General features: G+C 34.7%; 1 protein-coding gene across 1 annotated transcript; it reads left to right on the top strand.

Annotated features, from left to right (window-relative positions):
* Nucleotides 1-2,793: 2,793 nt before the first annotated feature.
* On the top strand, nucleotides 2,794-10,043 carry LOC118753640 (LIM/homeobox protein Awh; the record flags this gene model as incomplete). The annotated part of the gene is made up of 2 exons (XM_036488513.1): nucleotides 2,794-3,011; nucleotides 9,802-10,043. Coding segments are annotated over 2 exons (460 nt in total), but the record flags the coding sequence as incomplete, so codon positions are not given.
* Nucleotides 10,044-13,267: the final 3,224 nt, after the last annotated feature.

The raw sequence follows: 13,267 nt of genomic DNA, 5'->3' as shown, positions 1-13,267 counted from the left end.
TCCGATATTTAAAAAAAAACTCGGTGACTTCGTCAACCAACCTACTAGTTACATAAATATGTATGTATAATTTGCCTAGTTTTTCAATACGGCCAGCATATTTTCGTAACTGACTTGAAAAATTTACGCGTACGATCACTCTTACACCAAATTGTATGTATGCATTTGTATTTATGCCACCGAAAAAAATAACAAAAAACAACACAAAACATAAATATGCTCAGGTGTCGAAAAAATATTTTCCCACACTTCCTAGCGTAAAATTGAAGCAAAACATTCGAAATGAAAATGTTTTCTAAGCTTTTCTTGTATATAAAGCTGCTTGGAGCATTTGATTCAACACTTTAAGCTTAAAGATAAATAAAACGCAAAGAAAGACATAAAATAGATAATGAAAAAGTGCAGAGAAAACATAATATGGGGCAAAATTTGGTATCTATGTGTACTTTTAAATAATTGGGTGCGAATAAAAAAAAAAAATACGAAATATATAAACAATGTTAGAAATGTGTATAAAATAGATTTTCGCTTCGATTTAACACTTCACTTGATTTGCCTGCATTTTATTCTCTTATTTGTAATTTAAGCGTGTTTACTTAACTTTATTTTTCATGTTTTTTTCACACACTATCTATCCTACTGTCACTTTGAATTTTCAATTCCATTGAGTGGCATGAGTTGGTACAATCGCGTCGCGCGTAAGGTGTCCCCAAAGTCTGCTGCCGATGTCTCCGCTGTTGATGACTTTACAGCAGCAATGTCCCCAATGGGCCAGTTGGTTACAATTTGTACATACACTTGCGGTCAGCTGATTAAGTCAAGTGGCCCTAGTTGACTAGTTTTGGCTATTTTTCTTTTGTTTATTTAGTGTTTATATATTAGATATTATAAAAGTTTTAGCACTTTACCTAACCTGTCCCACATTTCAAACCTCGTACAAAAATTATGAAAATTCAACAAACTTTAACATTTGCACCAAAAAAAAAATTTTAAACTTTTTATTTAGAATTTTTAGAATGCCGTTTTGTAGCTAATTAAATTTTAGCACGTTAAAGTGCAAATTTCTAGGCACTTGAAAATCGCGTTGATTTTTAATACTTTTTTTTTGCTGGTTGTACTAGGCATTTTCTTCCATACAAACGAAAATGTCGAGCATATATTTATATGGAAGAAAATGCATAACACCGTCAGCGAAAAAAATTATTAAAAATTTAAGCGATTTTCTTGCGCCTTGAAATTTGCACTTTACCCTACTAAAATTTAATGAGCTAAAAACTGCATACCCAAAATTTTTCTAAAAACTCGAAATAAAAAATTCCAAAATAATCGGGTGCAAATGTTAAAATTTGTTGAATTTTCATAATTTTTGTACGAAGTTTGAAATGTGGATTTATGTGGGGCAGGTTAGGTAAGTGCTAGAATTTTATAAAAAAACAAAAAAAAAAAATTACCAAATTAATATGGGACCACCTGTGAGGTAACATCTTTCATTTAAAAAAAGAATTTTCGAAAATCGGTTATCGCGTGTCAAGTCAAGTTATGCGGTAACATACATAAAAAATAAAAACTATTCCGACGAATTGATAACCTTTCTCCTTTCTGTGTAGTCGGTTAAAAAAAATAAAAATTAAATAAACAAAATAGAAATACCCAAAACTAGACAAAATGTCACTTGACTTAATCAGCTGACCACAAGTGTACATACATACATACATAGGTATGTACGTATGCATATGGATAGCAGCAGAAATGTCTACAGGGCCAAAGCAACTTTTAAAGCATTCACATACTTGTTGTTGTTGTTACGAGCACCGAAAGAGAAGTTATGAAAATGACTGATGCTGTTGTAAAAATATTTATTTTTCAAGTTAAGAATTTTAAGTTGGCTGTGTTGTTGTCGCAATGACTTACTGCTGATATCCGCCGATGTTACGTTGTTGTGGAAACACAAACGTGCCAGCCACACTAAATAAGCGTTCAACTCTAAGAATAACACAGCGATATAAATATTGTTATTTTTCGTTTTACGTTTTCATTTTATGTACATATGTATATCTCTAAGATACACATCAGATTCGTTGGTTGATGCACATGTCGCCAATGCGAATGACTACGCCGCTTACCTTTAGGTATAAATATGTATGTACATACATATATCTACCGGCGTAGTATACCATCCGATCGATTGAGATCGCCACATTATAAAATGCAAACTCATTTCGAAAAGTGTCAAGTGTGACGAGGCGTACAAAGGCCAAAAACAAACACACTGTTGAAGGCAGAAATCAATAAAGTATGTAGTTAGATGTGTACTATGTAGCGTAGGGGGATTTTTATGCTATGAGTGTAAAGTCCACAGTGAAAACATACATATCTATGCACACCTAACACCGCTCCTTCACCCACTTCCGGCGACAAGTGCGCGCGCACTTTGCACGTCCACCGCGCCGCGTCGCCCTGATTTGAATTCTGTGACATGATTTGACGCTTTTTCAAATTCACTAACACGCCATCACACATGCAAAAACATACAAACGCAAATACCCACAGGCGCACATGCACATAGTCTTCTATATCCACTTAGGCATTATATACATTCATACATACATATATAGTGTGTAACTGCTTATGATTCTTAACCAAACACACTTATGCGCGTACATTGCAGATAATCCTGATGATAGCGCCTTAGTGTAGGCTGCACTTAATCTTTTTGATATTTTTTTCTTAACCATAAATTTTTTCCACCTCTTCTTACAAATGTTATATCTAATTTCTTTTCCTCCTCTTTAGACACTTCGGCGCGAAATGTTCAAAATGCTGTCGTGGCATATCCGCCTCGGATTGGGTACGACGCGCCCGCGATCTCGTCTTCCATTTGGCGTGTTTCGCGTGCGATCAATGCGGACGACAACTCTCCACCGGCGAACAATTTGCTCTGATCGATGATCGGGTGCTGTGTAAGGCGCATTACCTGGAAACGGTCGAGGGTGGCACCACATCAAGTGACGGTAAGTGGTTTTTGTTTTTTTTTGGGGGGGGGGGGGGTTGGCTGCTACGAGGTCATGGAAGATACTTGTAATGTAGTTTAACTCTAGGAAGACTGAAAAATCTACATAACTTGAAAGGAGGACAGGGGTCATTTGACAAACAAACAAAAACTTATAATTTTAATCTAAAAGGGTTCATTCATTTAAACAAATGTATTTTCATTTTTATATTACTTTTTTAGTAAAAAAAAGCTCGATTATTAAAATCTGCGCATTAACACTAGATAGCCTGTATCATCGGCTTGCCTTGAAGTTATAATTTTTAATTAAAAAATGTTGATTACTTCTAAAAAGAACATAAAATTTAAATTTTAATTTTATTTTCTTATTTAATTAATAAACAAAACTTAGTATACAGTGGCGGTCACAAATGGATGAATGGTGTTTCGTTTTTAATATTTACAATGTTTTCCAAGCAAAATTTTTATTTTATTTTTTTTTTTTTAAACATGGTTCATGCTTTAACAAAAACTGTATAAATCACACTTTCAAACTTTATACAGAACTTAGAAAAATTCCACAAATTTTTATCTAAATTTCGAGCTTTTTAACCAGAATGTTTAGAAATTTTTTGGGTATGCAGTTAAAAAGCTTATAAAATTGTAGTAAAAAAAGTGCAAGTTTTGAGCGGCTAAAAAAATCGCATTGGTTTTTAATAACTTTTCTTTTCTTTTGTTGACTGCGTTTTGCACTTTTTTCCATATAGATCGGAATTTCTTATGGAAGAACATGCGCAAGACCGTTTGCAAAAAAAAATACAAATTAAAAAGGCAACGTCAGTTTTCCTAAATTTCGCTATTTATATGAAAAAAACTAAAAAAAAATTCCATTTAAAAAGCTCGAAATTTAGATAAAAATTTGTGGAATTTTTCTAAATTCTGTATAAAGTTTGAAAGTGTAATTTATATCGTTTTTGTTAAAGCATGAATATTGTAAATATTAAAAACGAAACACCATTCATCCATATTTGACCGCCATTGTACATAAATGTTTGCCATTAGAGTCAAATGACCCCTAACCGTCTTTTTAGCTAGTTGCAGTATTTATTTAAATTTGAAAAGAATCAACAAAATAAGATAAGATTGCTTTTAAATTAAATATTATGAACTTTTATTAAAAATATGGGTGAAAGGATCCCTGTCCGTCCTTCTATAGGTAAAGAATTTAACTTGTCTAGTTTTCTATGAAGGGTTGGTCTCTCAGATTCAAGACATTTTCTTAGACTCAGCGGCGGTACCGCATATGTCGGCTTGTTGACATCACGCATGGGAGTCGAGCGGCGAATAAGCTGGCCTTCTGTTGTGATTGCACCTTTTCGAAATTGAGCTTTCCTTGCATTCCTTACGTGTGCTTATCATGGCTGCAACAGTATAGAGGTCCAAGTCGATGTTTGGTTCTCTAATCGTAAGTACATATGTATGTCCCAAACATTGCAAGCATGCCCAATGCTGAGAACAACCATGATTCTAGTCCCGGCAAAATCTATCGATTACTGAGACGGACTTAGTTTAAGAAAAGACAAAGGTTCGCACAGAGTAGAGTCCATCGGCACAATCATATGCGCATTAGGCTGCATCACGCCCCATACAAAAAAAAAATCGGTACTGTGTTTCCATTGGAATTATAAAATCTACTACAATTTAAGGCTTCCACCAAAATATTTCGGAAAATTATTAAGATTTACGCGAGCTGGACCGATTTGAAAATACCTCCAAAATTTGAGTTTTTTGTGAATAGATAAATAGTTTCTTAAAGATTAAAAAAAAAAAAATCCCATCAAATGACAAAACTGTTTAAGCTTAAAGAATTTGCATAAAAATATTTTTAAAAAATGTTAAAAAATTTTCAACGGAATCGTAATAATGATTTTTTTGATGCTGTTTTTAAACTTTTTTCAAAGATTGGTATATATACCAAAACTATTCCGATTTAGAATTGTGAGGTATTAAATATTGGAAAGATATTTTCCACCTTTTTTATTCCTTTTCTAATAACTCATTCAAAGGATTAAAGAGCAAGGTGGGATGAACGAGTGTCATTACAAGGTATTTGAAAAAAAAACATTTTGACGTGAATGAGTTTTTTTGCACACGCTTCATAAGTCTAAATCGTAATAGTTTTGTCCCAGTTATTCAAGTTGTCGTAAATCAATATTTGCAAAAAGTTAAAACACGCCAATAAAAATCTCATTATTACGATTCCGTTGAACAATTTTTTAAATATTTTTATGCAGATTTTTTAAACTTAATTTGTTTTGTCAGCTGAGGGGATTTTTATCAAAAAGTAAAGTAAATCTTCATATTTTTCAGAAATATTTTTGATTGCACCTTTCTCTTTTCGTGATTGATTTTAAAATTTTAGGGGTATTCTCCAAATCTTGCAAAGCCATTGCACGTAGCACGGATTGCACGGATTGCATAAATTGCAAACACACAACAAGAAAATTCATGGGAAACAACATTTCCTATCGCTGCAAAATATGCAACGTCGAAACCCATGTATATATTTTGCAAAATAGCATAGCAAGATAATAGCGACCCTGTGCTAGTTGTTTTGTTGTTGGAATTGCTACATATTTCTCTCATTCCTCTCATCTCGCTCACTTAATTTTTTTTTGCTGTCTCTTGTTATTGTATTTGATACATAATTTCGCTGCTTGCTCCCCATGCATGCTACCTCTTTGCAATGGGGTGTTCTCGTACTCTTCGAAATTTGGAATAGTATTTTTGCATTTCGTGCAATCCGTGCATCGTGCAAGACTTCGAGAATACCCCTATTGTGTTTATTTCTTAAAATGTCACACTCTTTAAAGACAAAAATAGCACATTCTCTGCGCTTTGTCAGGGGAGATGGTTGCCCTGAAAATCAGATGATTGCTTAAAACGACAATATAATGAAATGCGCGAGCTAGACAAGGCCAAAACAAAAAAGCAAAAACATGCCATTCTACATGGTTGAGTGTAACACCAAACACATTTTGCACCGGGGTAGTGCAACATTTTTTGAAATTAACGAAATCACCAATAATAAATTTTGTAATTCCGGCGGAAAAACCACAACTTTTTTTGGTGATGCAGTCTAATGTACATATGTATGTCTATATATCTATTTGCAAAAGTGGCTATACATACATACATACGCACAAGAATTCAACACATAAAAATCAAACGAAAACGATACAATTCAAAAATCGCAAACGGTAGCCGTGACGAATTGGATGTGAATGCTTTGAATAGCAACTGCCACCGGATGGGTAAAAACTGGCAGCAGACTGAAAACATGTACGAGCTGGTAATTGGGTTTAGGTTGGTGGGTGGCAGTGGCTTTTGTTGTGGCATAAAAAACACTGGAACATTTTAGCCATGTTGTACATGCAAACAGAACAGCAACATCAGAGGCTAACATCAATATTTAGGATGCAGAGAGCTTGACTGTAGCGTACATATGTATGTATGTAGGAGAGTAATGTCCGTACATGGCCAACATATGTAGAAAGATGTGGATGTAGCTAGATTCTAGAAGTACATAGTTAGAGCAAAGCATTTGTACCATACGTAATATTTATATATCTAGTAACGCTCGTGTGTACTATGTAAGTTGGTCACATTTCTTCGGTTGACTGAAAAGCAGTGTCAAAACAACGCATGCTAAATGTGACGTCACAAACAAGCATACATACGTACATACCTACAAAGAGTTTCTAGTACTCAAATGCATTTTTATGTGTACATACATACATACATATGTACATGTGTATAAGTTCTGTATGTTCTATGAAACAGCAGCCCATCAACTAGCCATGGCTTTTGCACTTAAATACTGTAAAAGCAACATGGGCTCGGTAGTGCTTAAGTATTCTGGCCAAAAAGGCAACGTACACACATACATATGTTTATATTTATGTATGCATGTGTGCCTCCTCTCCACCTTAACGCACCTTTGCGTTTGCGCGCTATTCACTTTTAAGCCCTAAATCGCATGCAAGTGCATGGCTTTTAGACAAGCACAAACAAAAGCAACATTCATCAGAAGAACAAAAAAAAAAACACTTTTGCTGGAGCCAGCCACTGACTTACATCTGTGCAAAGTGCTGGACAGTTTATGTCATCTTTGTAGGCATTCGGTCATGTTTTGTACACTTTCTGGCCATACAAAACTTTTACATGCATATGCATTTATGTATGCACATACATATGTATGTACAATCCTACTTAATAGCGCAGCTTATCTTCCTGTGCCACAAGCGTTTAGCATATTTGTGTATAGTTGCTTGTAATAGGCCCACATTGAGGTCTACAAAAGTCTGAAAGTGTTGGCTTTATGTCATTTGTTTCGGTGTCATTTTGATTGTACGTTTGATGGCTATGTGATCATTTTGGGCTTAAACGCTTAATGCTACTTTCGGGTGATTATTTTCTCTGAGGGCTCTAAAATGCATTTCTAGTGCTTAGTGCTTAGAATGTGTTGAAATTATTTTTCAAACAATTATTTCGTAAAAAAAAAGTTGACTACTTGGTTTTGAGAAATTCTCGGTCAATAGAGCCATAACTGACCGCGCTGTGTGGCATATTCACATCCAGGCCAGAAGGGTCTTGGCGTCATAGCGCTAAGCATTGACGGTTACGGTCACTTGCGGCTGCTCACTACCCCGGGTTTGGCAATTTTGCTTAGCCTCCTTTCAGACACGTCAAGACCTGCCTTCAAGTCTGCTCGCTCGCTGGCGAAGGGACTCCGTACCGTAAAGTCGTTTCAAGTTTTATTTTCTCTTTTGATCTATTGGGTTTGGTTTGCCTGCGGTTCATCCAAAATAGATTTTCATGGAAATTATGTGAGGTATTTGTCAATGTTATTGTGGCTTGTGGTGATCTCCGAAATAGTGCTATAACTTCTACCGCTTAGACTTTGTTGCTTTTTCAATTTTTCCTAATAAACAATCGTGGTACAAAGCTCAATAAAAATATTATGTGAGGTCTTTTTTTACATAAAAATTAGTAAGAAATGAAAATATGCCAGATACGGGTACTATTTCGAGTGATTGGAGTTTCAATGTAGTGACCTTGCTTTATTTCGTGGTCCGTATTTGGTAACCTGAGTAGAAACTGAACACAGACTAATGGTAATGACAAAATGCTTGGCAATTTTCCCAAGAGATATAAATACTTAGCTTTAAACTGGTGTGATAGATGTCTGCCTTCTGGGGTTCAACCGCCGTCTGTATATTACTGCATCGCTTTTCAATTTTCCAAGGCGAAGTCTAAGATAGTAAGAGATAAGAGAATTATCTACAGTGCTTTCGTCGGTTTTTTAAAGTTAACTGAGAGAATATCCATCTGAGGGTCTTTGCATTACATCCCCAGAACTTACCAGCTGCTTGCTTCTATTCGTAGCTGTGGACGTGGCCACGTCAATTTATGTAAGTGCTCCACAAAAGTTTATTGTTCAGAAGCAGACCAAGATACTTTACTTCGGTGGCGACATTGAACCTCATACAGAAGTTATGTTCCCCAAACAAGGAACGAAGACGATGGTTATCTTAGCGGAGTATTAAAACCCACTAATAACATACACGGTCAAAAATTTGGGTTTAATTTTTAAACCGCGCTGGGACTACTGCCTTTTTTAATCTTTTATGGTCTACTTTTTAAACCAGTCAATAGTTTTAAGCAATTTTTAATATATTCTGGTTTAAATTTTAGTCCAAAAAGTTCGGTGTTTAAAATTAAACCAAAATGTTTTAATTCTAGTTTCTTGGTTTCATAAATGGAAAATTTGGTTTAAAATCTAAACCGAAATATAAAATGTTTGCATCCCCACCAGACGCAGCGTGAAATTTAAGATTTTTTATTTTTTATTCTTAATTAAAAATGAAAATGTTTGGGTTTAAAATTTAAACCGAACTGTTTAAATTCTAAACCCAACATATGTGCCCTCTTTTTTTAAACTTAGAAGGTTTGTATTTGAAACTGAATTTAGTTTGGTCATGTATGTAGTCCAAAAAGTTTAAAATTATAACCGAAATATTTAACCGTGTAGTAAATAAATAATAAAAAAACGCAAGGGAGGGTTAGAATTTTTTTTCAATTATAGTAACTGGTGATTGCCATCTGAATAGCGATCTTTTTGCCATCAACTTTAAAATGACTTTTATTTGTAAGCGTATTCGGGGCTCCTTAACCCGCCATCTGAGAGGTGGGGTATAATAAACCACAGCATTGTAATTTTCTTAGCCCCTGTTTTAACATCAGTACAGTTGAAAGCGGTTTCTAAGTGGCTTTAATAAAAAAATTTTAGTAAAAGTCGTGGTACTTGGGAGTAAAAGGGCTTAATTTCAATAGGGTTTGTGACACCCCACCTGTCACAACTTGTTACGTCGATATGGCTCCACCAGCTGTGTAAGTATTTAGCCTAATAAAGCAGACTTTCACAAAACTTCGCGACTGCTAAAAACTTCAATGAAATCCAAACGCTGCTAGACAGAAAATAAGTTAGAAATAAGTTTAAGTCACCTTTATTAAATACTTGCAATCAAATCATAACATTACATACTAACAATACTATTTTATTGCTTCTCTCTTTCTTTTATCGTTAATCCGCACTCGGTCACTACACTTTTCGGCATTGACGCTGACGCTGTTGATAACTCTATCGATTACCTTGATTATAAAACGTACTGGCGCTACGTTCTACTACACCTACACAATATCATCTCTCCCCCGCCCCCACCGATGCACCCACCCAAACAACAAATCAGATGGCTGTGATGGTGATGGTTATCACAAAAGTAAAACGAAACGTGTGCGTACCACCTTCACCGAGGAACAGTTACAGGTGCTGCAAGCCAACTTTCAGATCGACAGCAATCCGGATGGGCAGGATTTGGAGCGCATCGCATCGGTGACCGGTCTAAGTAAGCGTGTAACGCAAGTTTGGTTTCAAAATTCGAGAGCGCGACAAAAAAAACATATTCATGCTGGTAAGAATAAAAGTAAGTAGTTGTTGTAGTTGTAGTTGTAGTCATAGTTGCTACATAAATAAATATTTAGTATGGGTGTTGTTTGCTTAGAAGAGAATTGTGCGCATGCGCCTGTGCAAAGCACTTAGCCCCATAGCTTAGCTAACAGCCGGTTTTATGATTATAAGTGCATTGAATACGAGCCGGTGTACGTTTGCATGTACATACATACATACATATTTGAGCACTTTTTGCGCATATTTTTTTGGTAGTTATTACATTTCAAGTAGCTCGCTCAGATTATTGTATTAAGATTTTTTCTCTTTTTCTGTCTAATTTAAAATATGCAAATACTAATCTGCATACCTATACATGCATGCGCCTAAATGTAATAGAAGACTCTACTGAATGCAGCCAAGAACACTGTAGGAAATTATAGGCAGCAGCCAATTTTTTTTCACTGTTTCGGTACAGCCTATACCACACTTCACAATTCGGAACTAAATAGTTTGTTGCTATGAAAAGTTTCTAGGCCAATGAGTTAAACAGACGAAAAAACAAAGGAATTTCCATATACTGCTTACTGATTTTATGTGAAAATCCTTACAGAGTTTTTGAGGAAAAACCATATATTTAGATATCTTATTAATTTTGCTCTATTTTATTAATTTGTTTTTTCTCTGTGTATACAACTGAATTTCTTCCCCAGCTGCCAATCAAAAACTATATTTCACTTATTGCGACTTTCTCTACTGGGTAGCTATTTAGTGTCACCATGTGCCTACATTCACCATATTTTCCGCGAGAATTAGAAACCCAAATTAACTTTTAGGTTGCCGCACGTAATGGTATGGCGCCAGGTTTATTGTCCATTGGCGATTGGCTATATTGGAATATGTGAAAATCTTCGCTTTCTCATGCTGCGTCTTAGGCGGTTTTGTATGTATAATCCACTGAATATTTTACAAAATTAAGTGGAACGGTTGGATGACAGCGGCCTACTTGGCACCGCAAATGATACAACCTTGTTAAGGCGCCACGGGAAGCTATTAAAAAAGTAGTAGTAGCAAGAATTGTAGAGATTTGAAACTATCGACTCTTTTTTCTATAAAAAAAAAATTGAATATTGGGAGAATCTTCGCTTAAAGATTTATAATTTTGAAAGAGTACTTTTATGCGATCTAAAAGTTTATAGACCTATGTAGGTATGTGTGTGTTGTCGCCGCTCCCCAGCCAGCAAAACATCCGAAACCCGATCTGAAAAAGGACAAAAAGTGGATATAGTGCGGATTTTTGTCCGTTTACGGATTCCGTTTCCGGATACTTTGGCGATCCGTTTTCCCGCTAAAGTGTACGGCAGAAACATATGTACAGACAACAGTGTGCAAGTGCAAAGTGTCTAAAAATTTTTGTTTTAGAATTTGTTTGCCGAAGTTTTTGCTGTTCCCGAAATTCCCCACAAAAAACGGTCCATTCCCCACGCAAACTGAAATTCAACGCAAATTGCGGAATTCACCACGAGTTGGCTTCCCTGTCTTTCAAAGCATGTTAAACATATTACCTTTTACATACATATGTATTTCGCTAATTCTAAAATACCCTTTTAGTACATTAGAAAAAATTCACAAAAATGTCTTAATTTCTTATAATTTTAATTTTTATTCATTTACAGTGCGTGAACCCGAAGGAAGCTCATTTGCCCGCCACATTAACCTGCAGTTAACGTATTCATTTCAGAATAACGCCCAAAACCCTATGCACATGAATGGCAATTCGAAGGGATTATATCCGTCACATGGTGAGTTACTGAAAAACAAATTTAATAAAATGACTAAAAGTGCGTAATAATATGCTATATATTATTTATACTACAAACATATGTATTACTAGACTCAAAAAATAAATCACTTGTATCTTAGTGGCCTACTAAGTTAGGCTAGGTTAGGAGGCCGTGTTTGGAAAGCTCCATACTTTCAATCAGCTTCATAGCGGTCCTTTGTGAGTGCTTCCCTAGACTCCATACAAAGAAGAAGAAAATAATAACGAAGGCATTAAACTAATGAACCACTTGGACCGCAAGGAGTTCAGCTTCCGCTATATCAGCCAGACAGTTGATTCCAGCTTTTTGAGTCGATTCGGCGATTTAGATATTCATTACTTTTCTCAACTTAAATCGAAAAAATTGCTTCTATCTTTCCTACCATAAAATAAATAATAAATAAATGGGTTTGAAACCTACTTTTTTATTTTTCTCTCGTACGTCAGGGTTTATTTTAAAGGACTTTGTAATTTCAAAGATATGCTTCATTCCAAAAATTGTTTCAAAAATTTAATGCAATGTAGGATAAAAAATATGGGTACCAAATGAAAGAGGAAATTTCTCTAGAATTTAAAAAATTTTAAATTTTTGGATTCATAAGGACGAATAGGTAATTTTTTAAGCTGATAAAGTTAGGAGGACGAAATTTGAGGATGTTATCGAGTTTATAGAAATCCTTAACACACAATTTTTTCAAAAGCAAATATTGCGAAATTTCAAGGATAAAATTTTAAAAGGACATTTTGAATACTTACTAGTCCTTATGTATAAAGAATTCGATTACCCGTATTTGTATGCACTATATGATAATAAGGCAAACCTGTTCTCTGTTATGACATCTGCTTTTAAAATGTACAAAGGTTCAAGAATATTCAAAAACCAACTCGCATAACTTTGGACAGCGTTAACCGATGGGGAAAGGTGGTACCTCTGAGGTGGTCTCATACCAAATTAACAGAAATTAACGGTACTCTTAAATTTTTTACTCAAGAATTGAAGACGGTTTTGATTTATTCTTAAAAATTACTTCTCAGCTTTAGAGATTTTCTTTTGGGACTGTTTTCGTAATTTTCGTTAAAATAGATCGTATATATTGCCAAGTTTTGACTATTTATTTTTATTATTTAATTTTTGATCATTTTTTTGATAAAAACATAGTTCTCTCTATAACGAAAGCATATCAATACAAATTTGAAACTTTGTACAAAAATTTAAAAAAAAATTTCAAGTTTTCAAAATTTCACATTTTCTATTCAGAAGTTTAGAACATTTTTGGGTATGCAGTTTTAAAGCTTATGTACTCAATTCTAATAAAATAAAGTACAAATTTTAGGCTACAAAATACCGTTAATTTTTGACACTTTTTTTAGACGGTGTCTATCTTTTTCCCATACGAAAAATGTTCGAAAATTTGTTTAAATTGCATAACACAGCCAACAAAAAAAA

Source organism: Rhagoletis pomonella, unplaced genomic scaffold (assembly GCF_013731165.1).
Source record: "Rhagoletis pomonella isolate Grant_MI unplaced genomic scaffold, Rhpom_1.0 Rhpom_scaffold_02694, whole genome shotgun sequence".
NCBI lineage: Eukaryota > Metazoa > Arthropoda > Insecta > Diptera > Tephritidae > Rhagoletis > Rhagoletis pomonella.
This window is presented reverse-complemented; position numbering and strand designations above follow the sequence as displayed.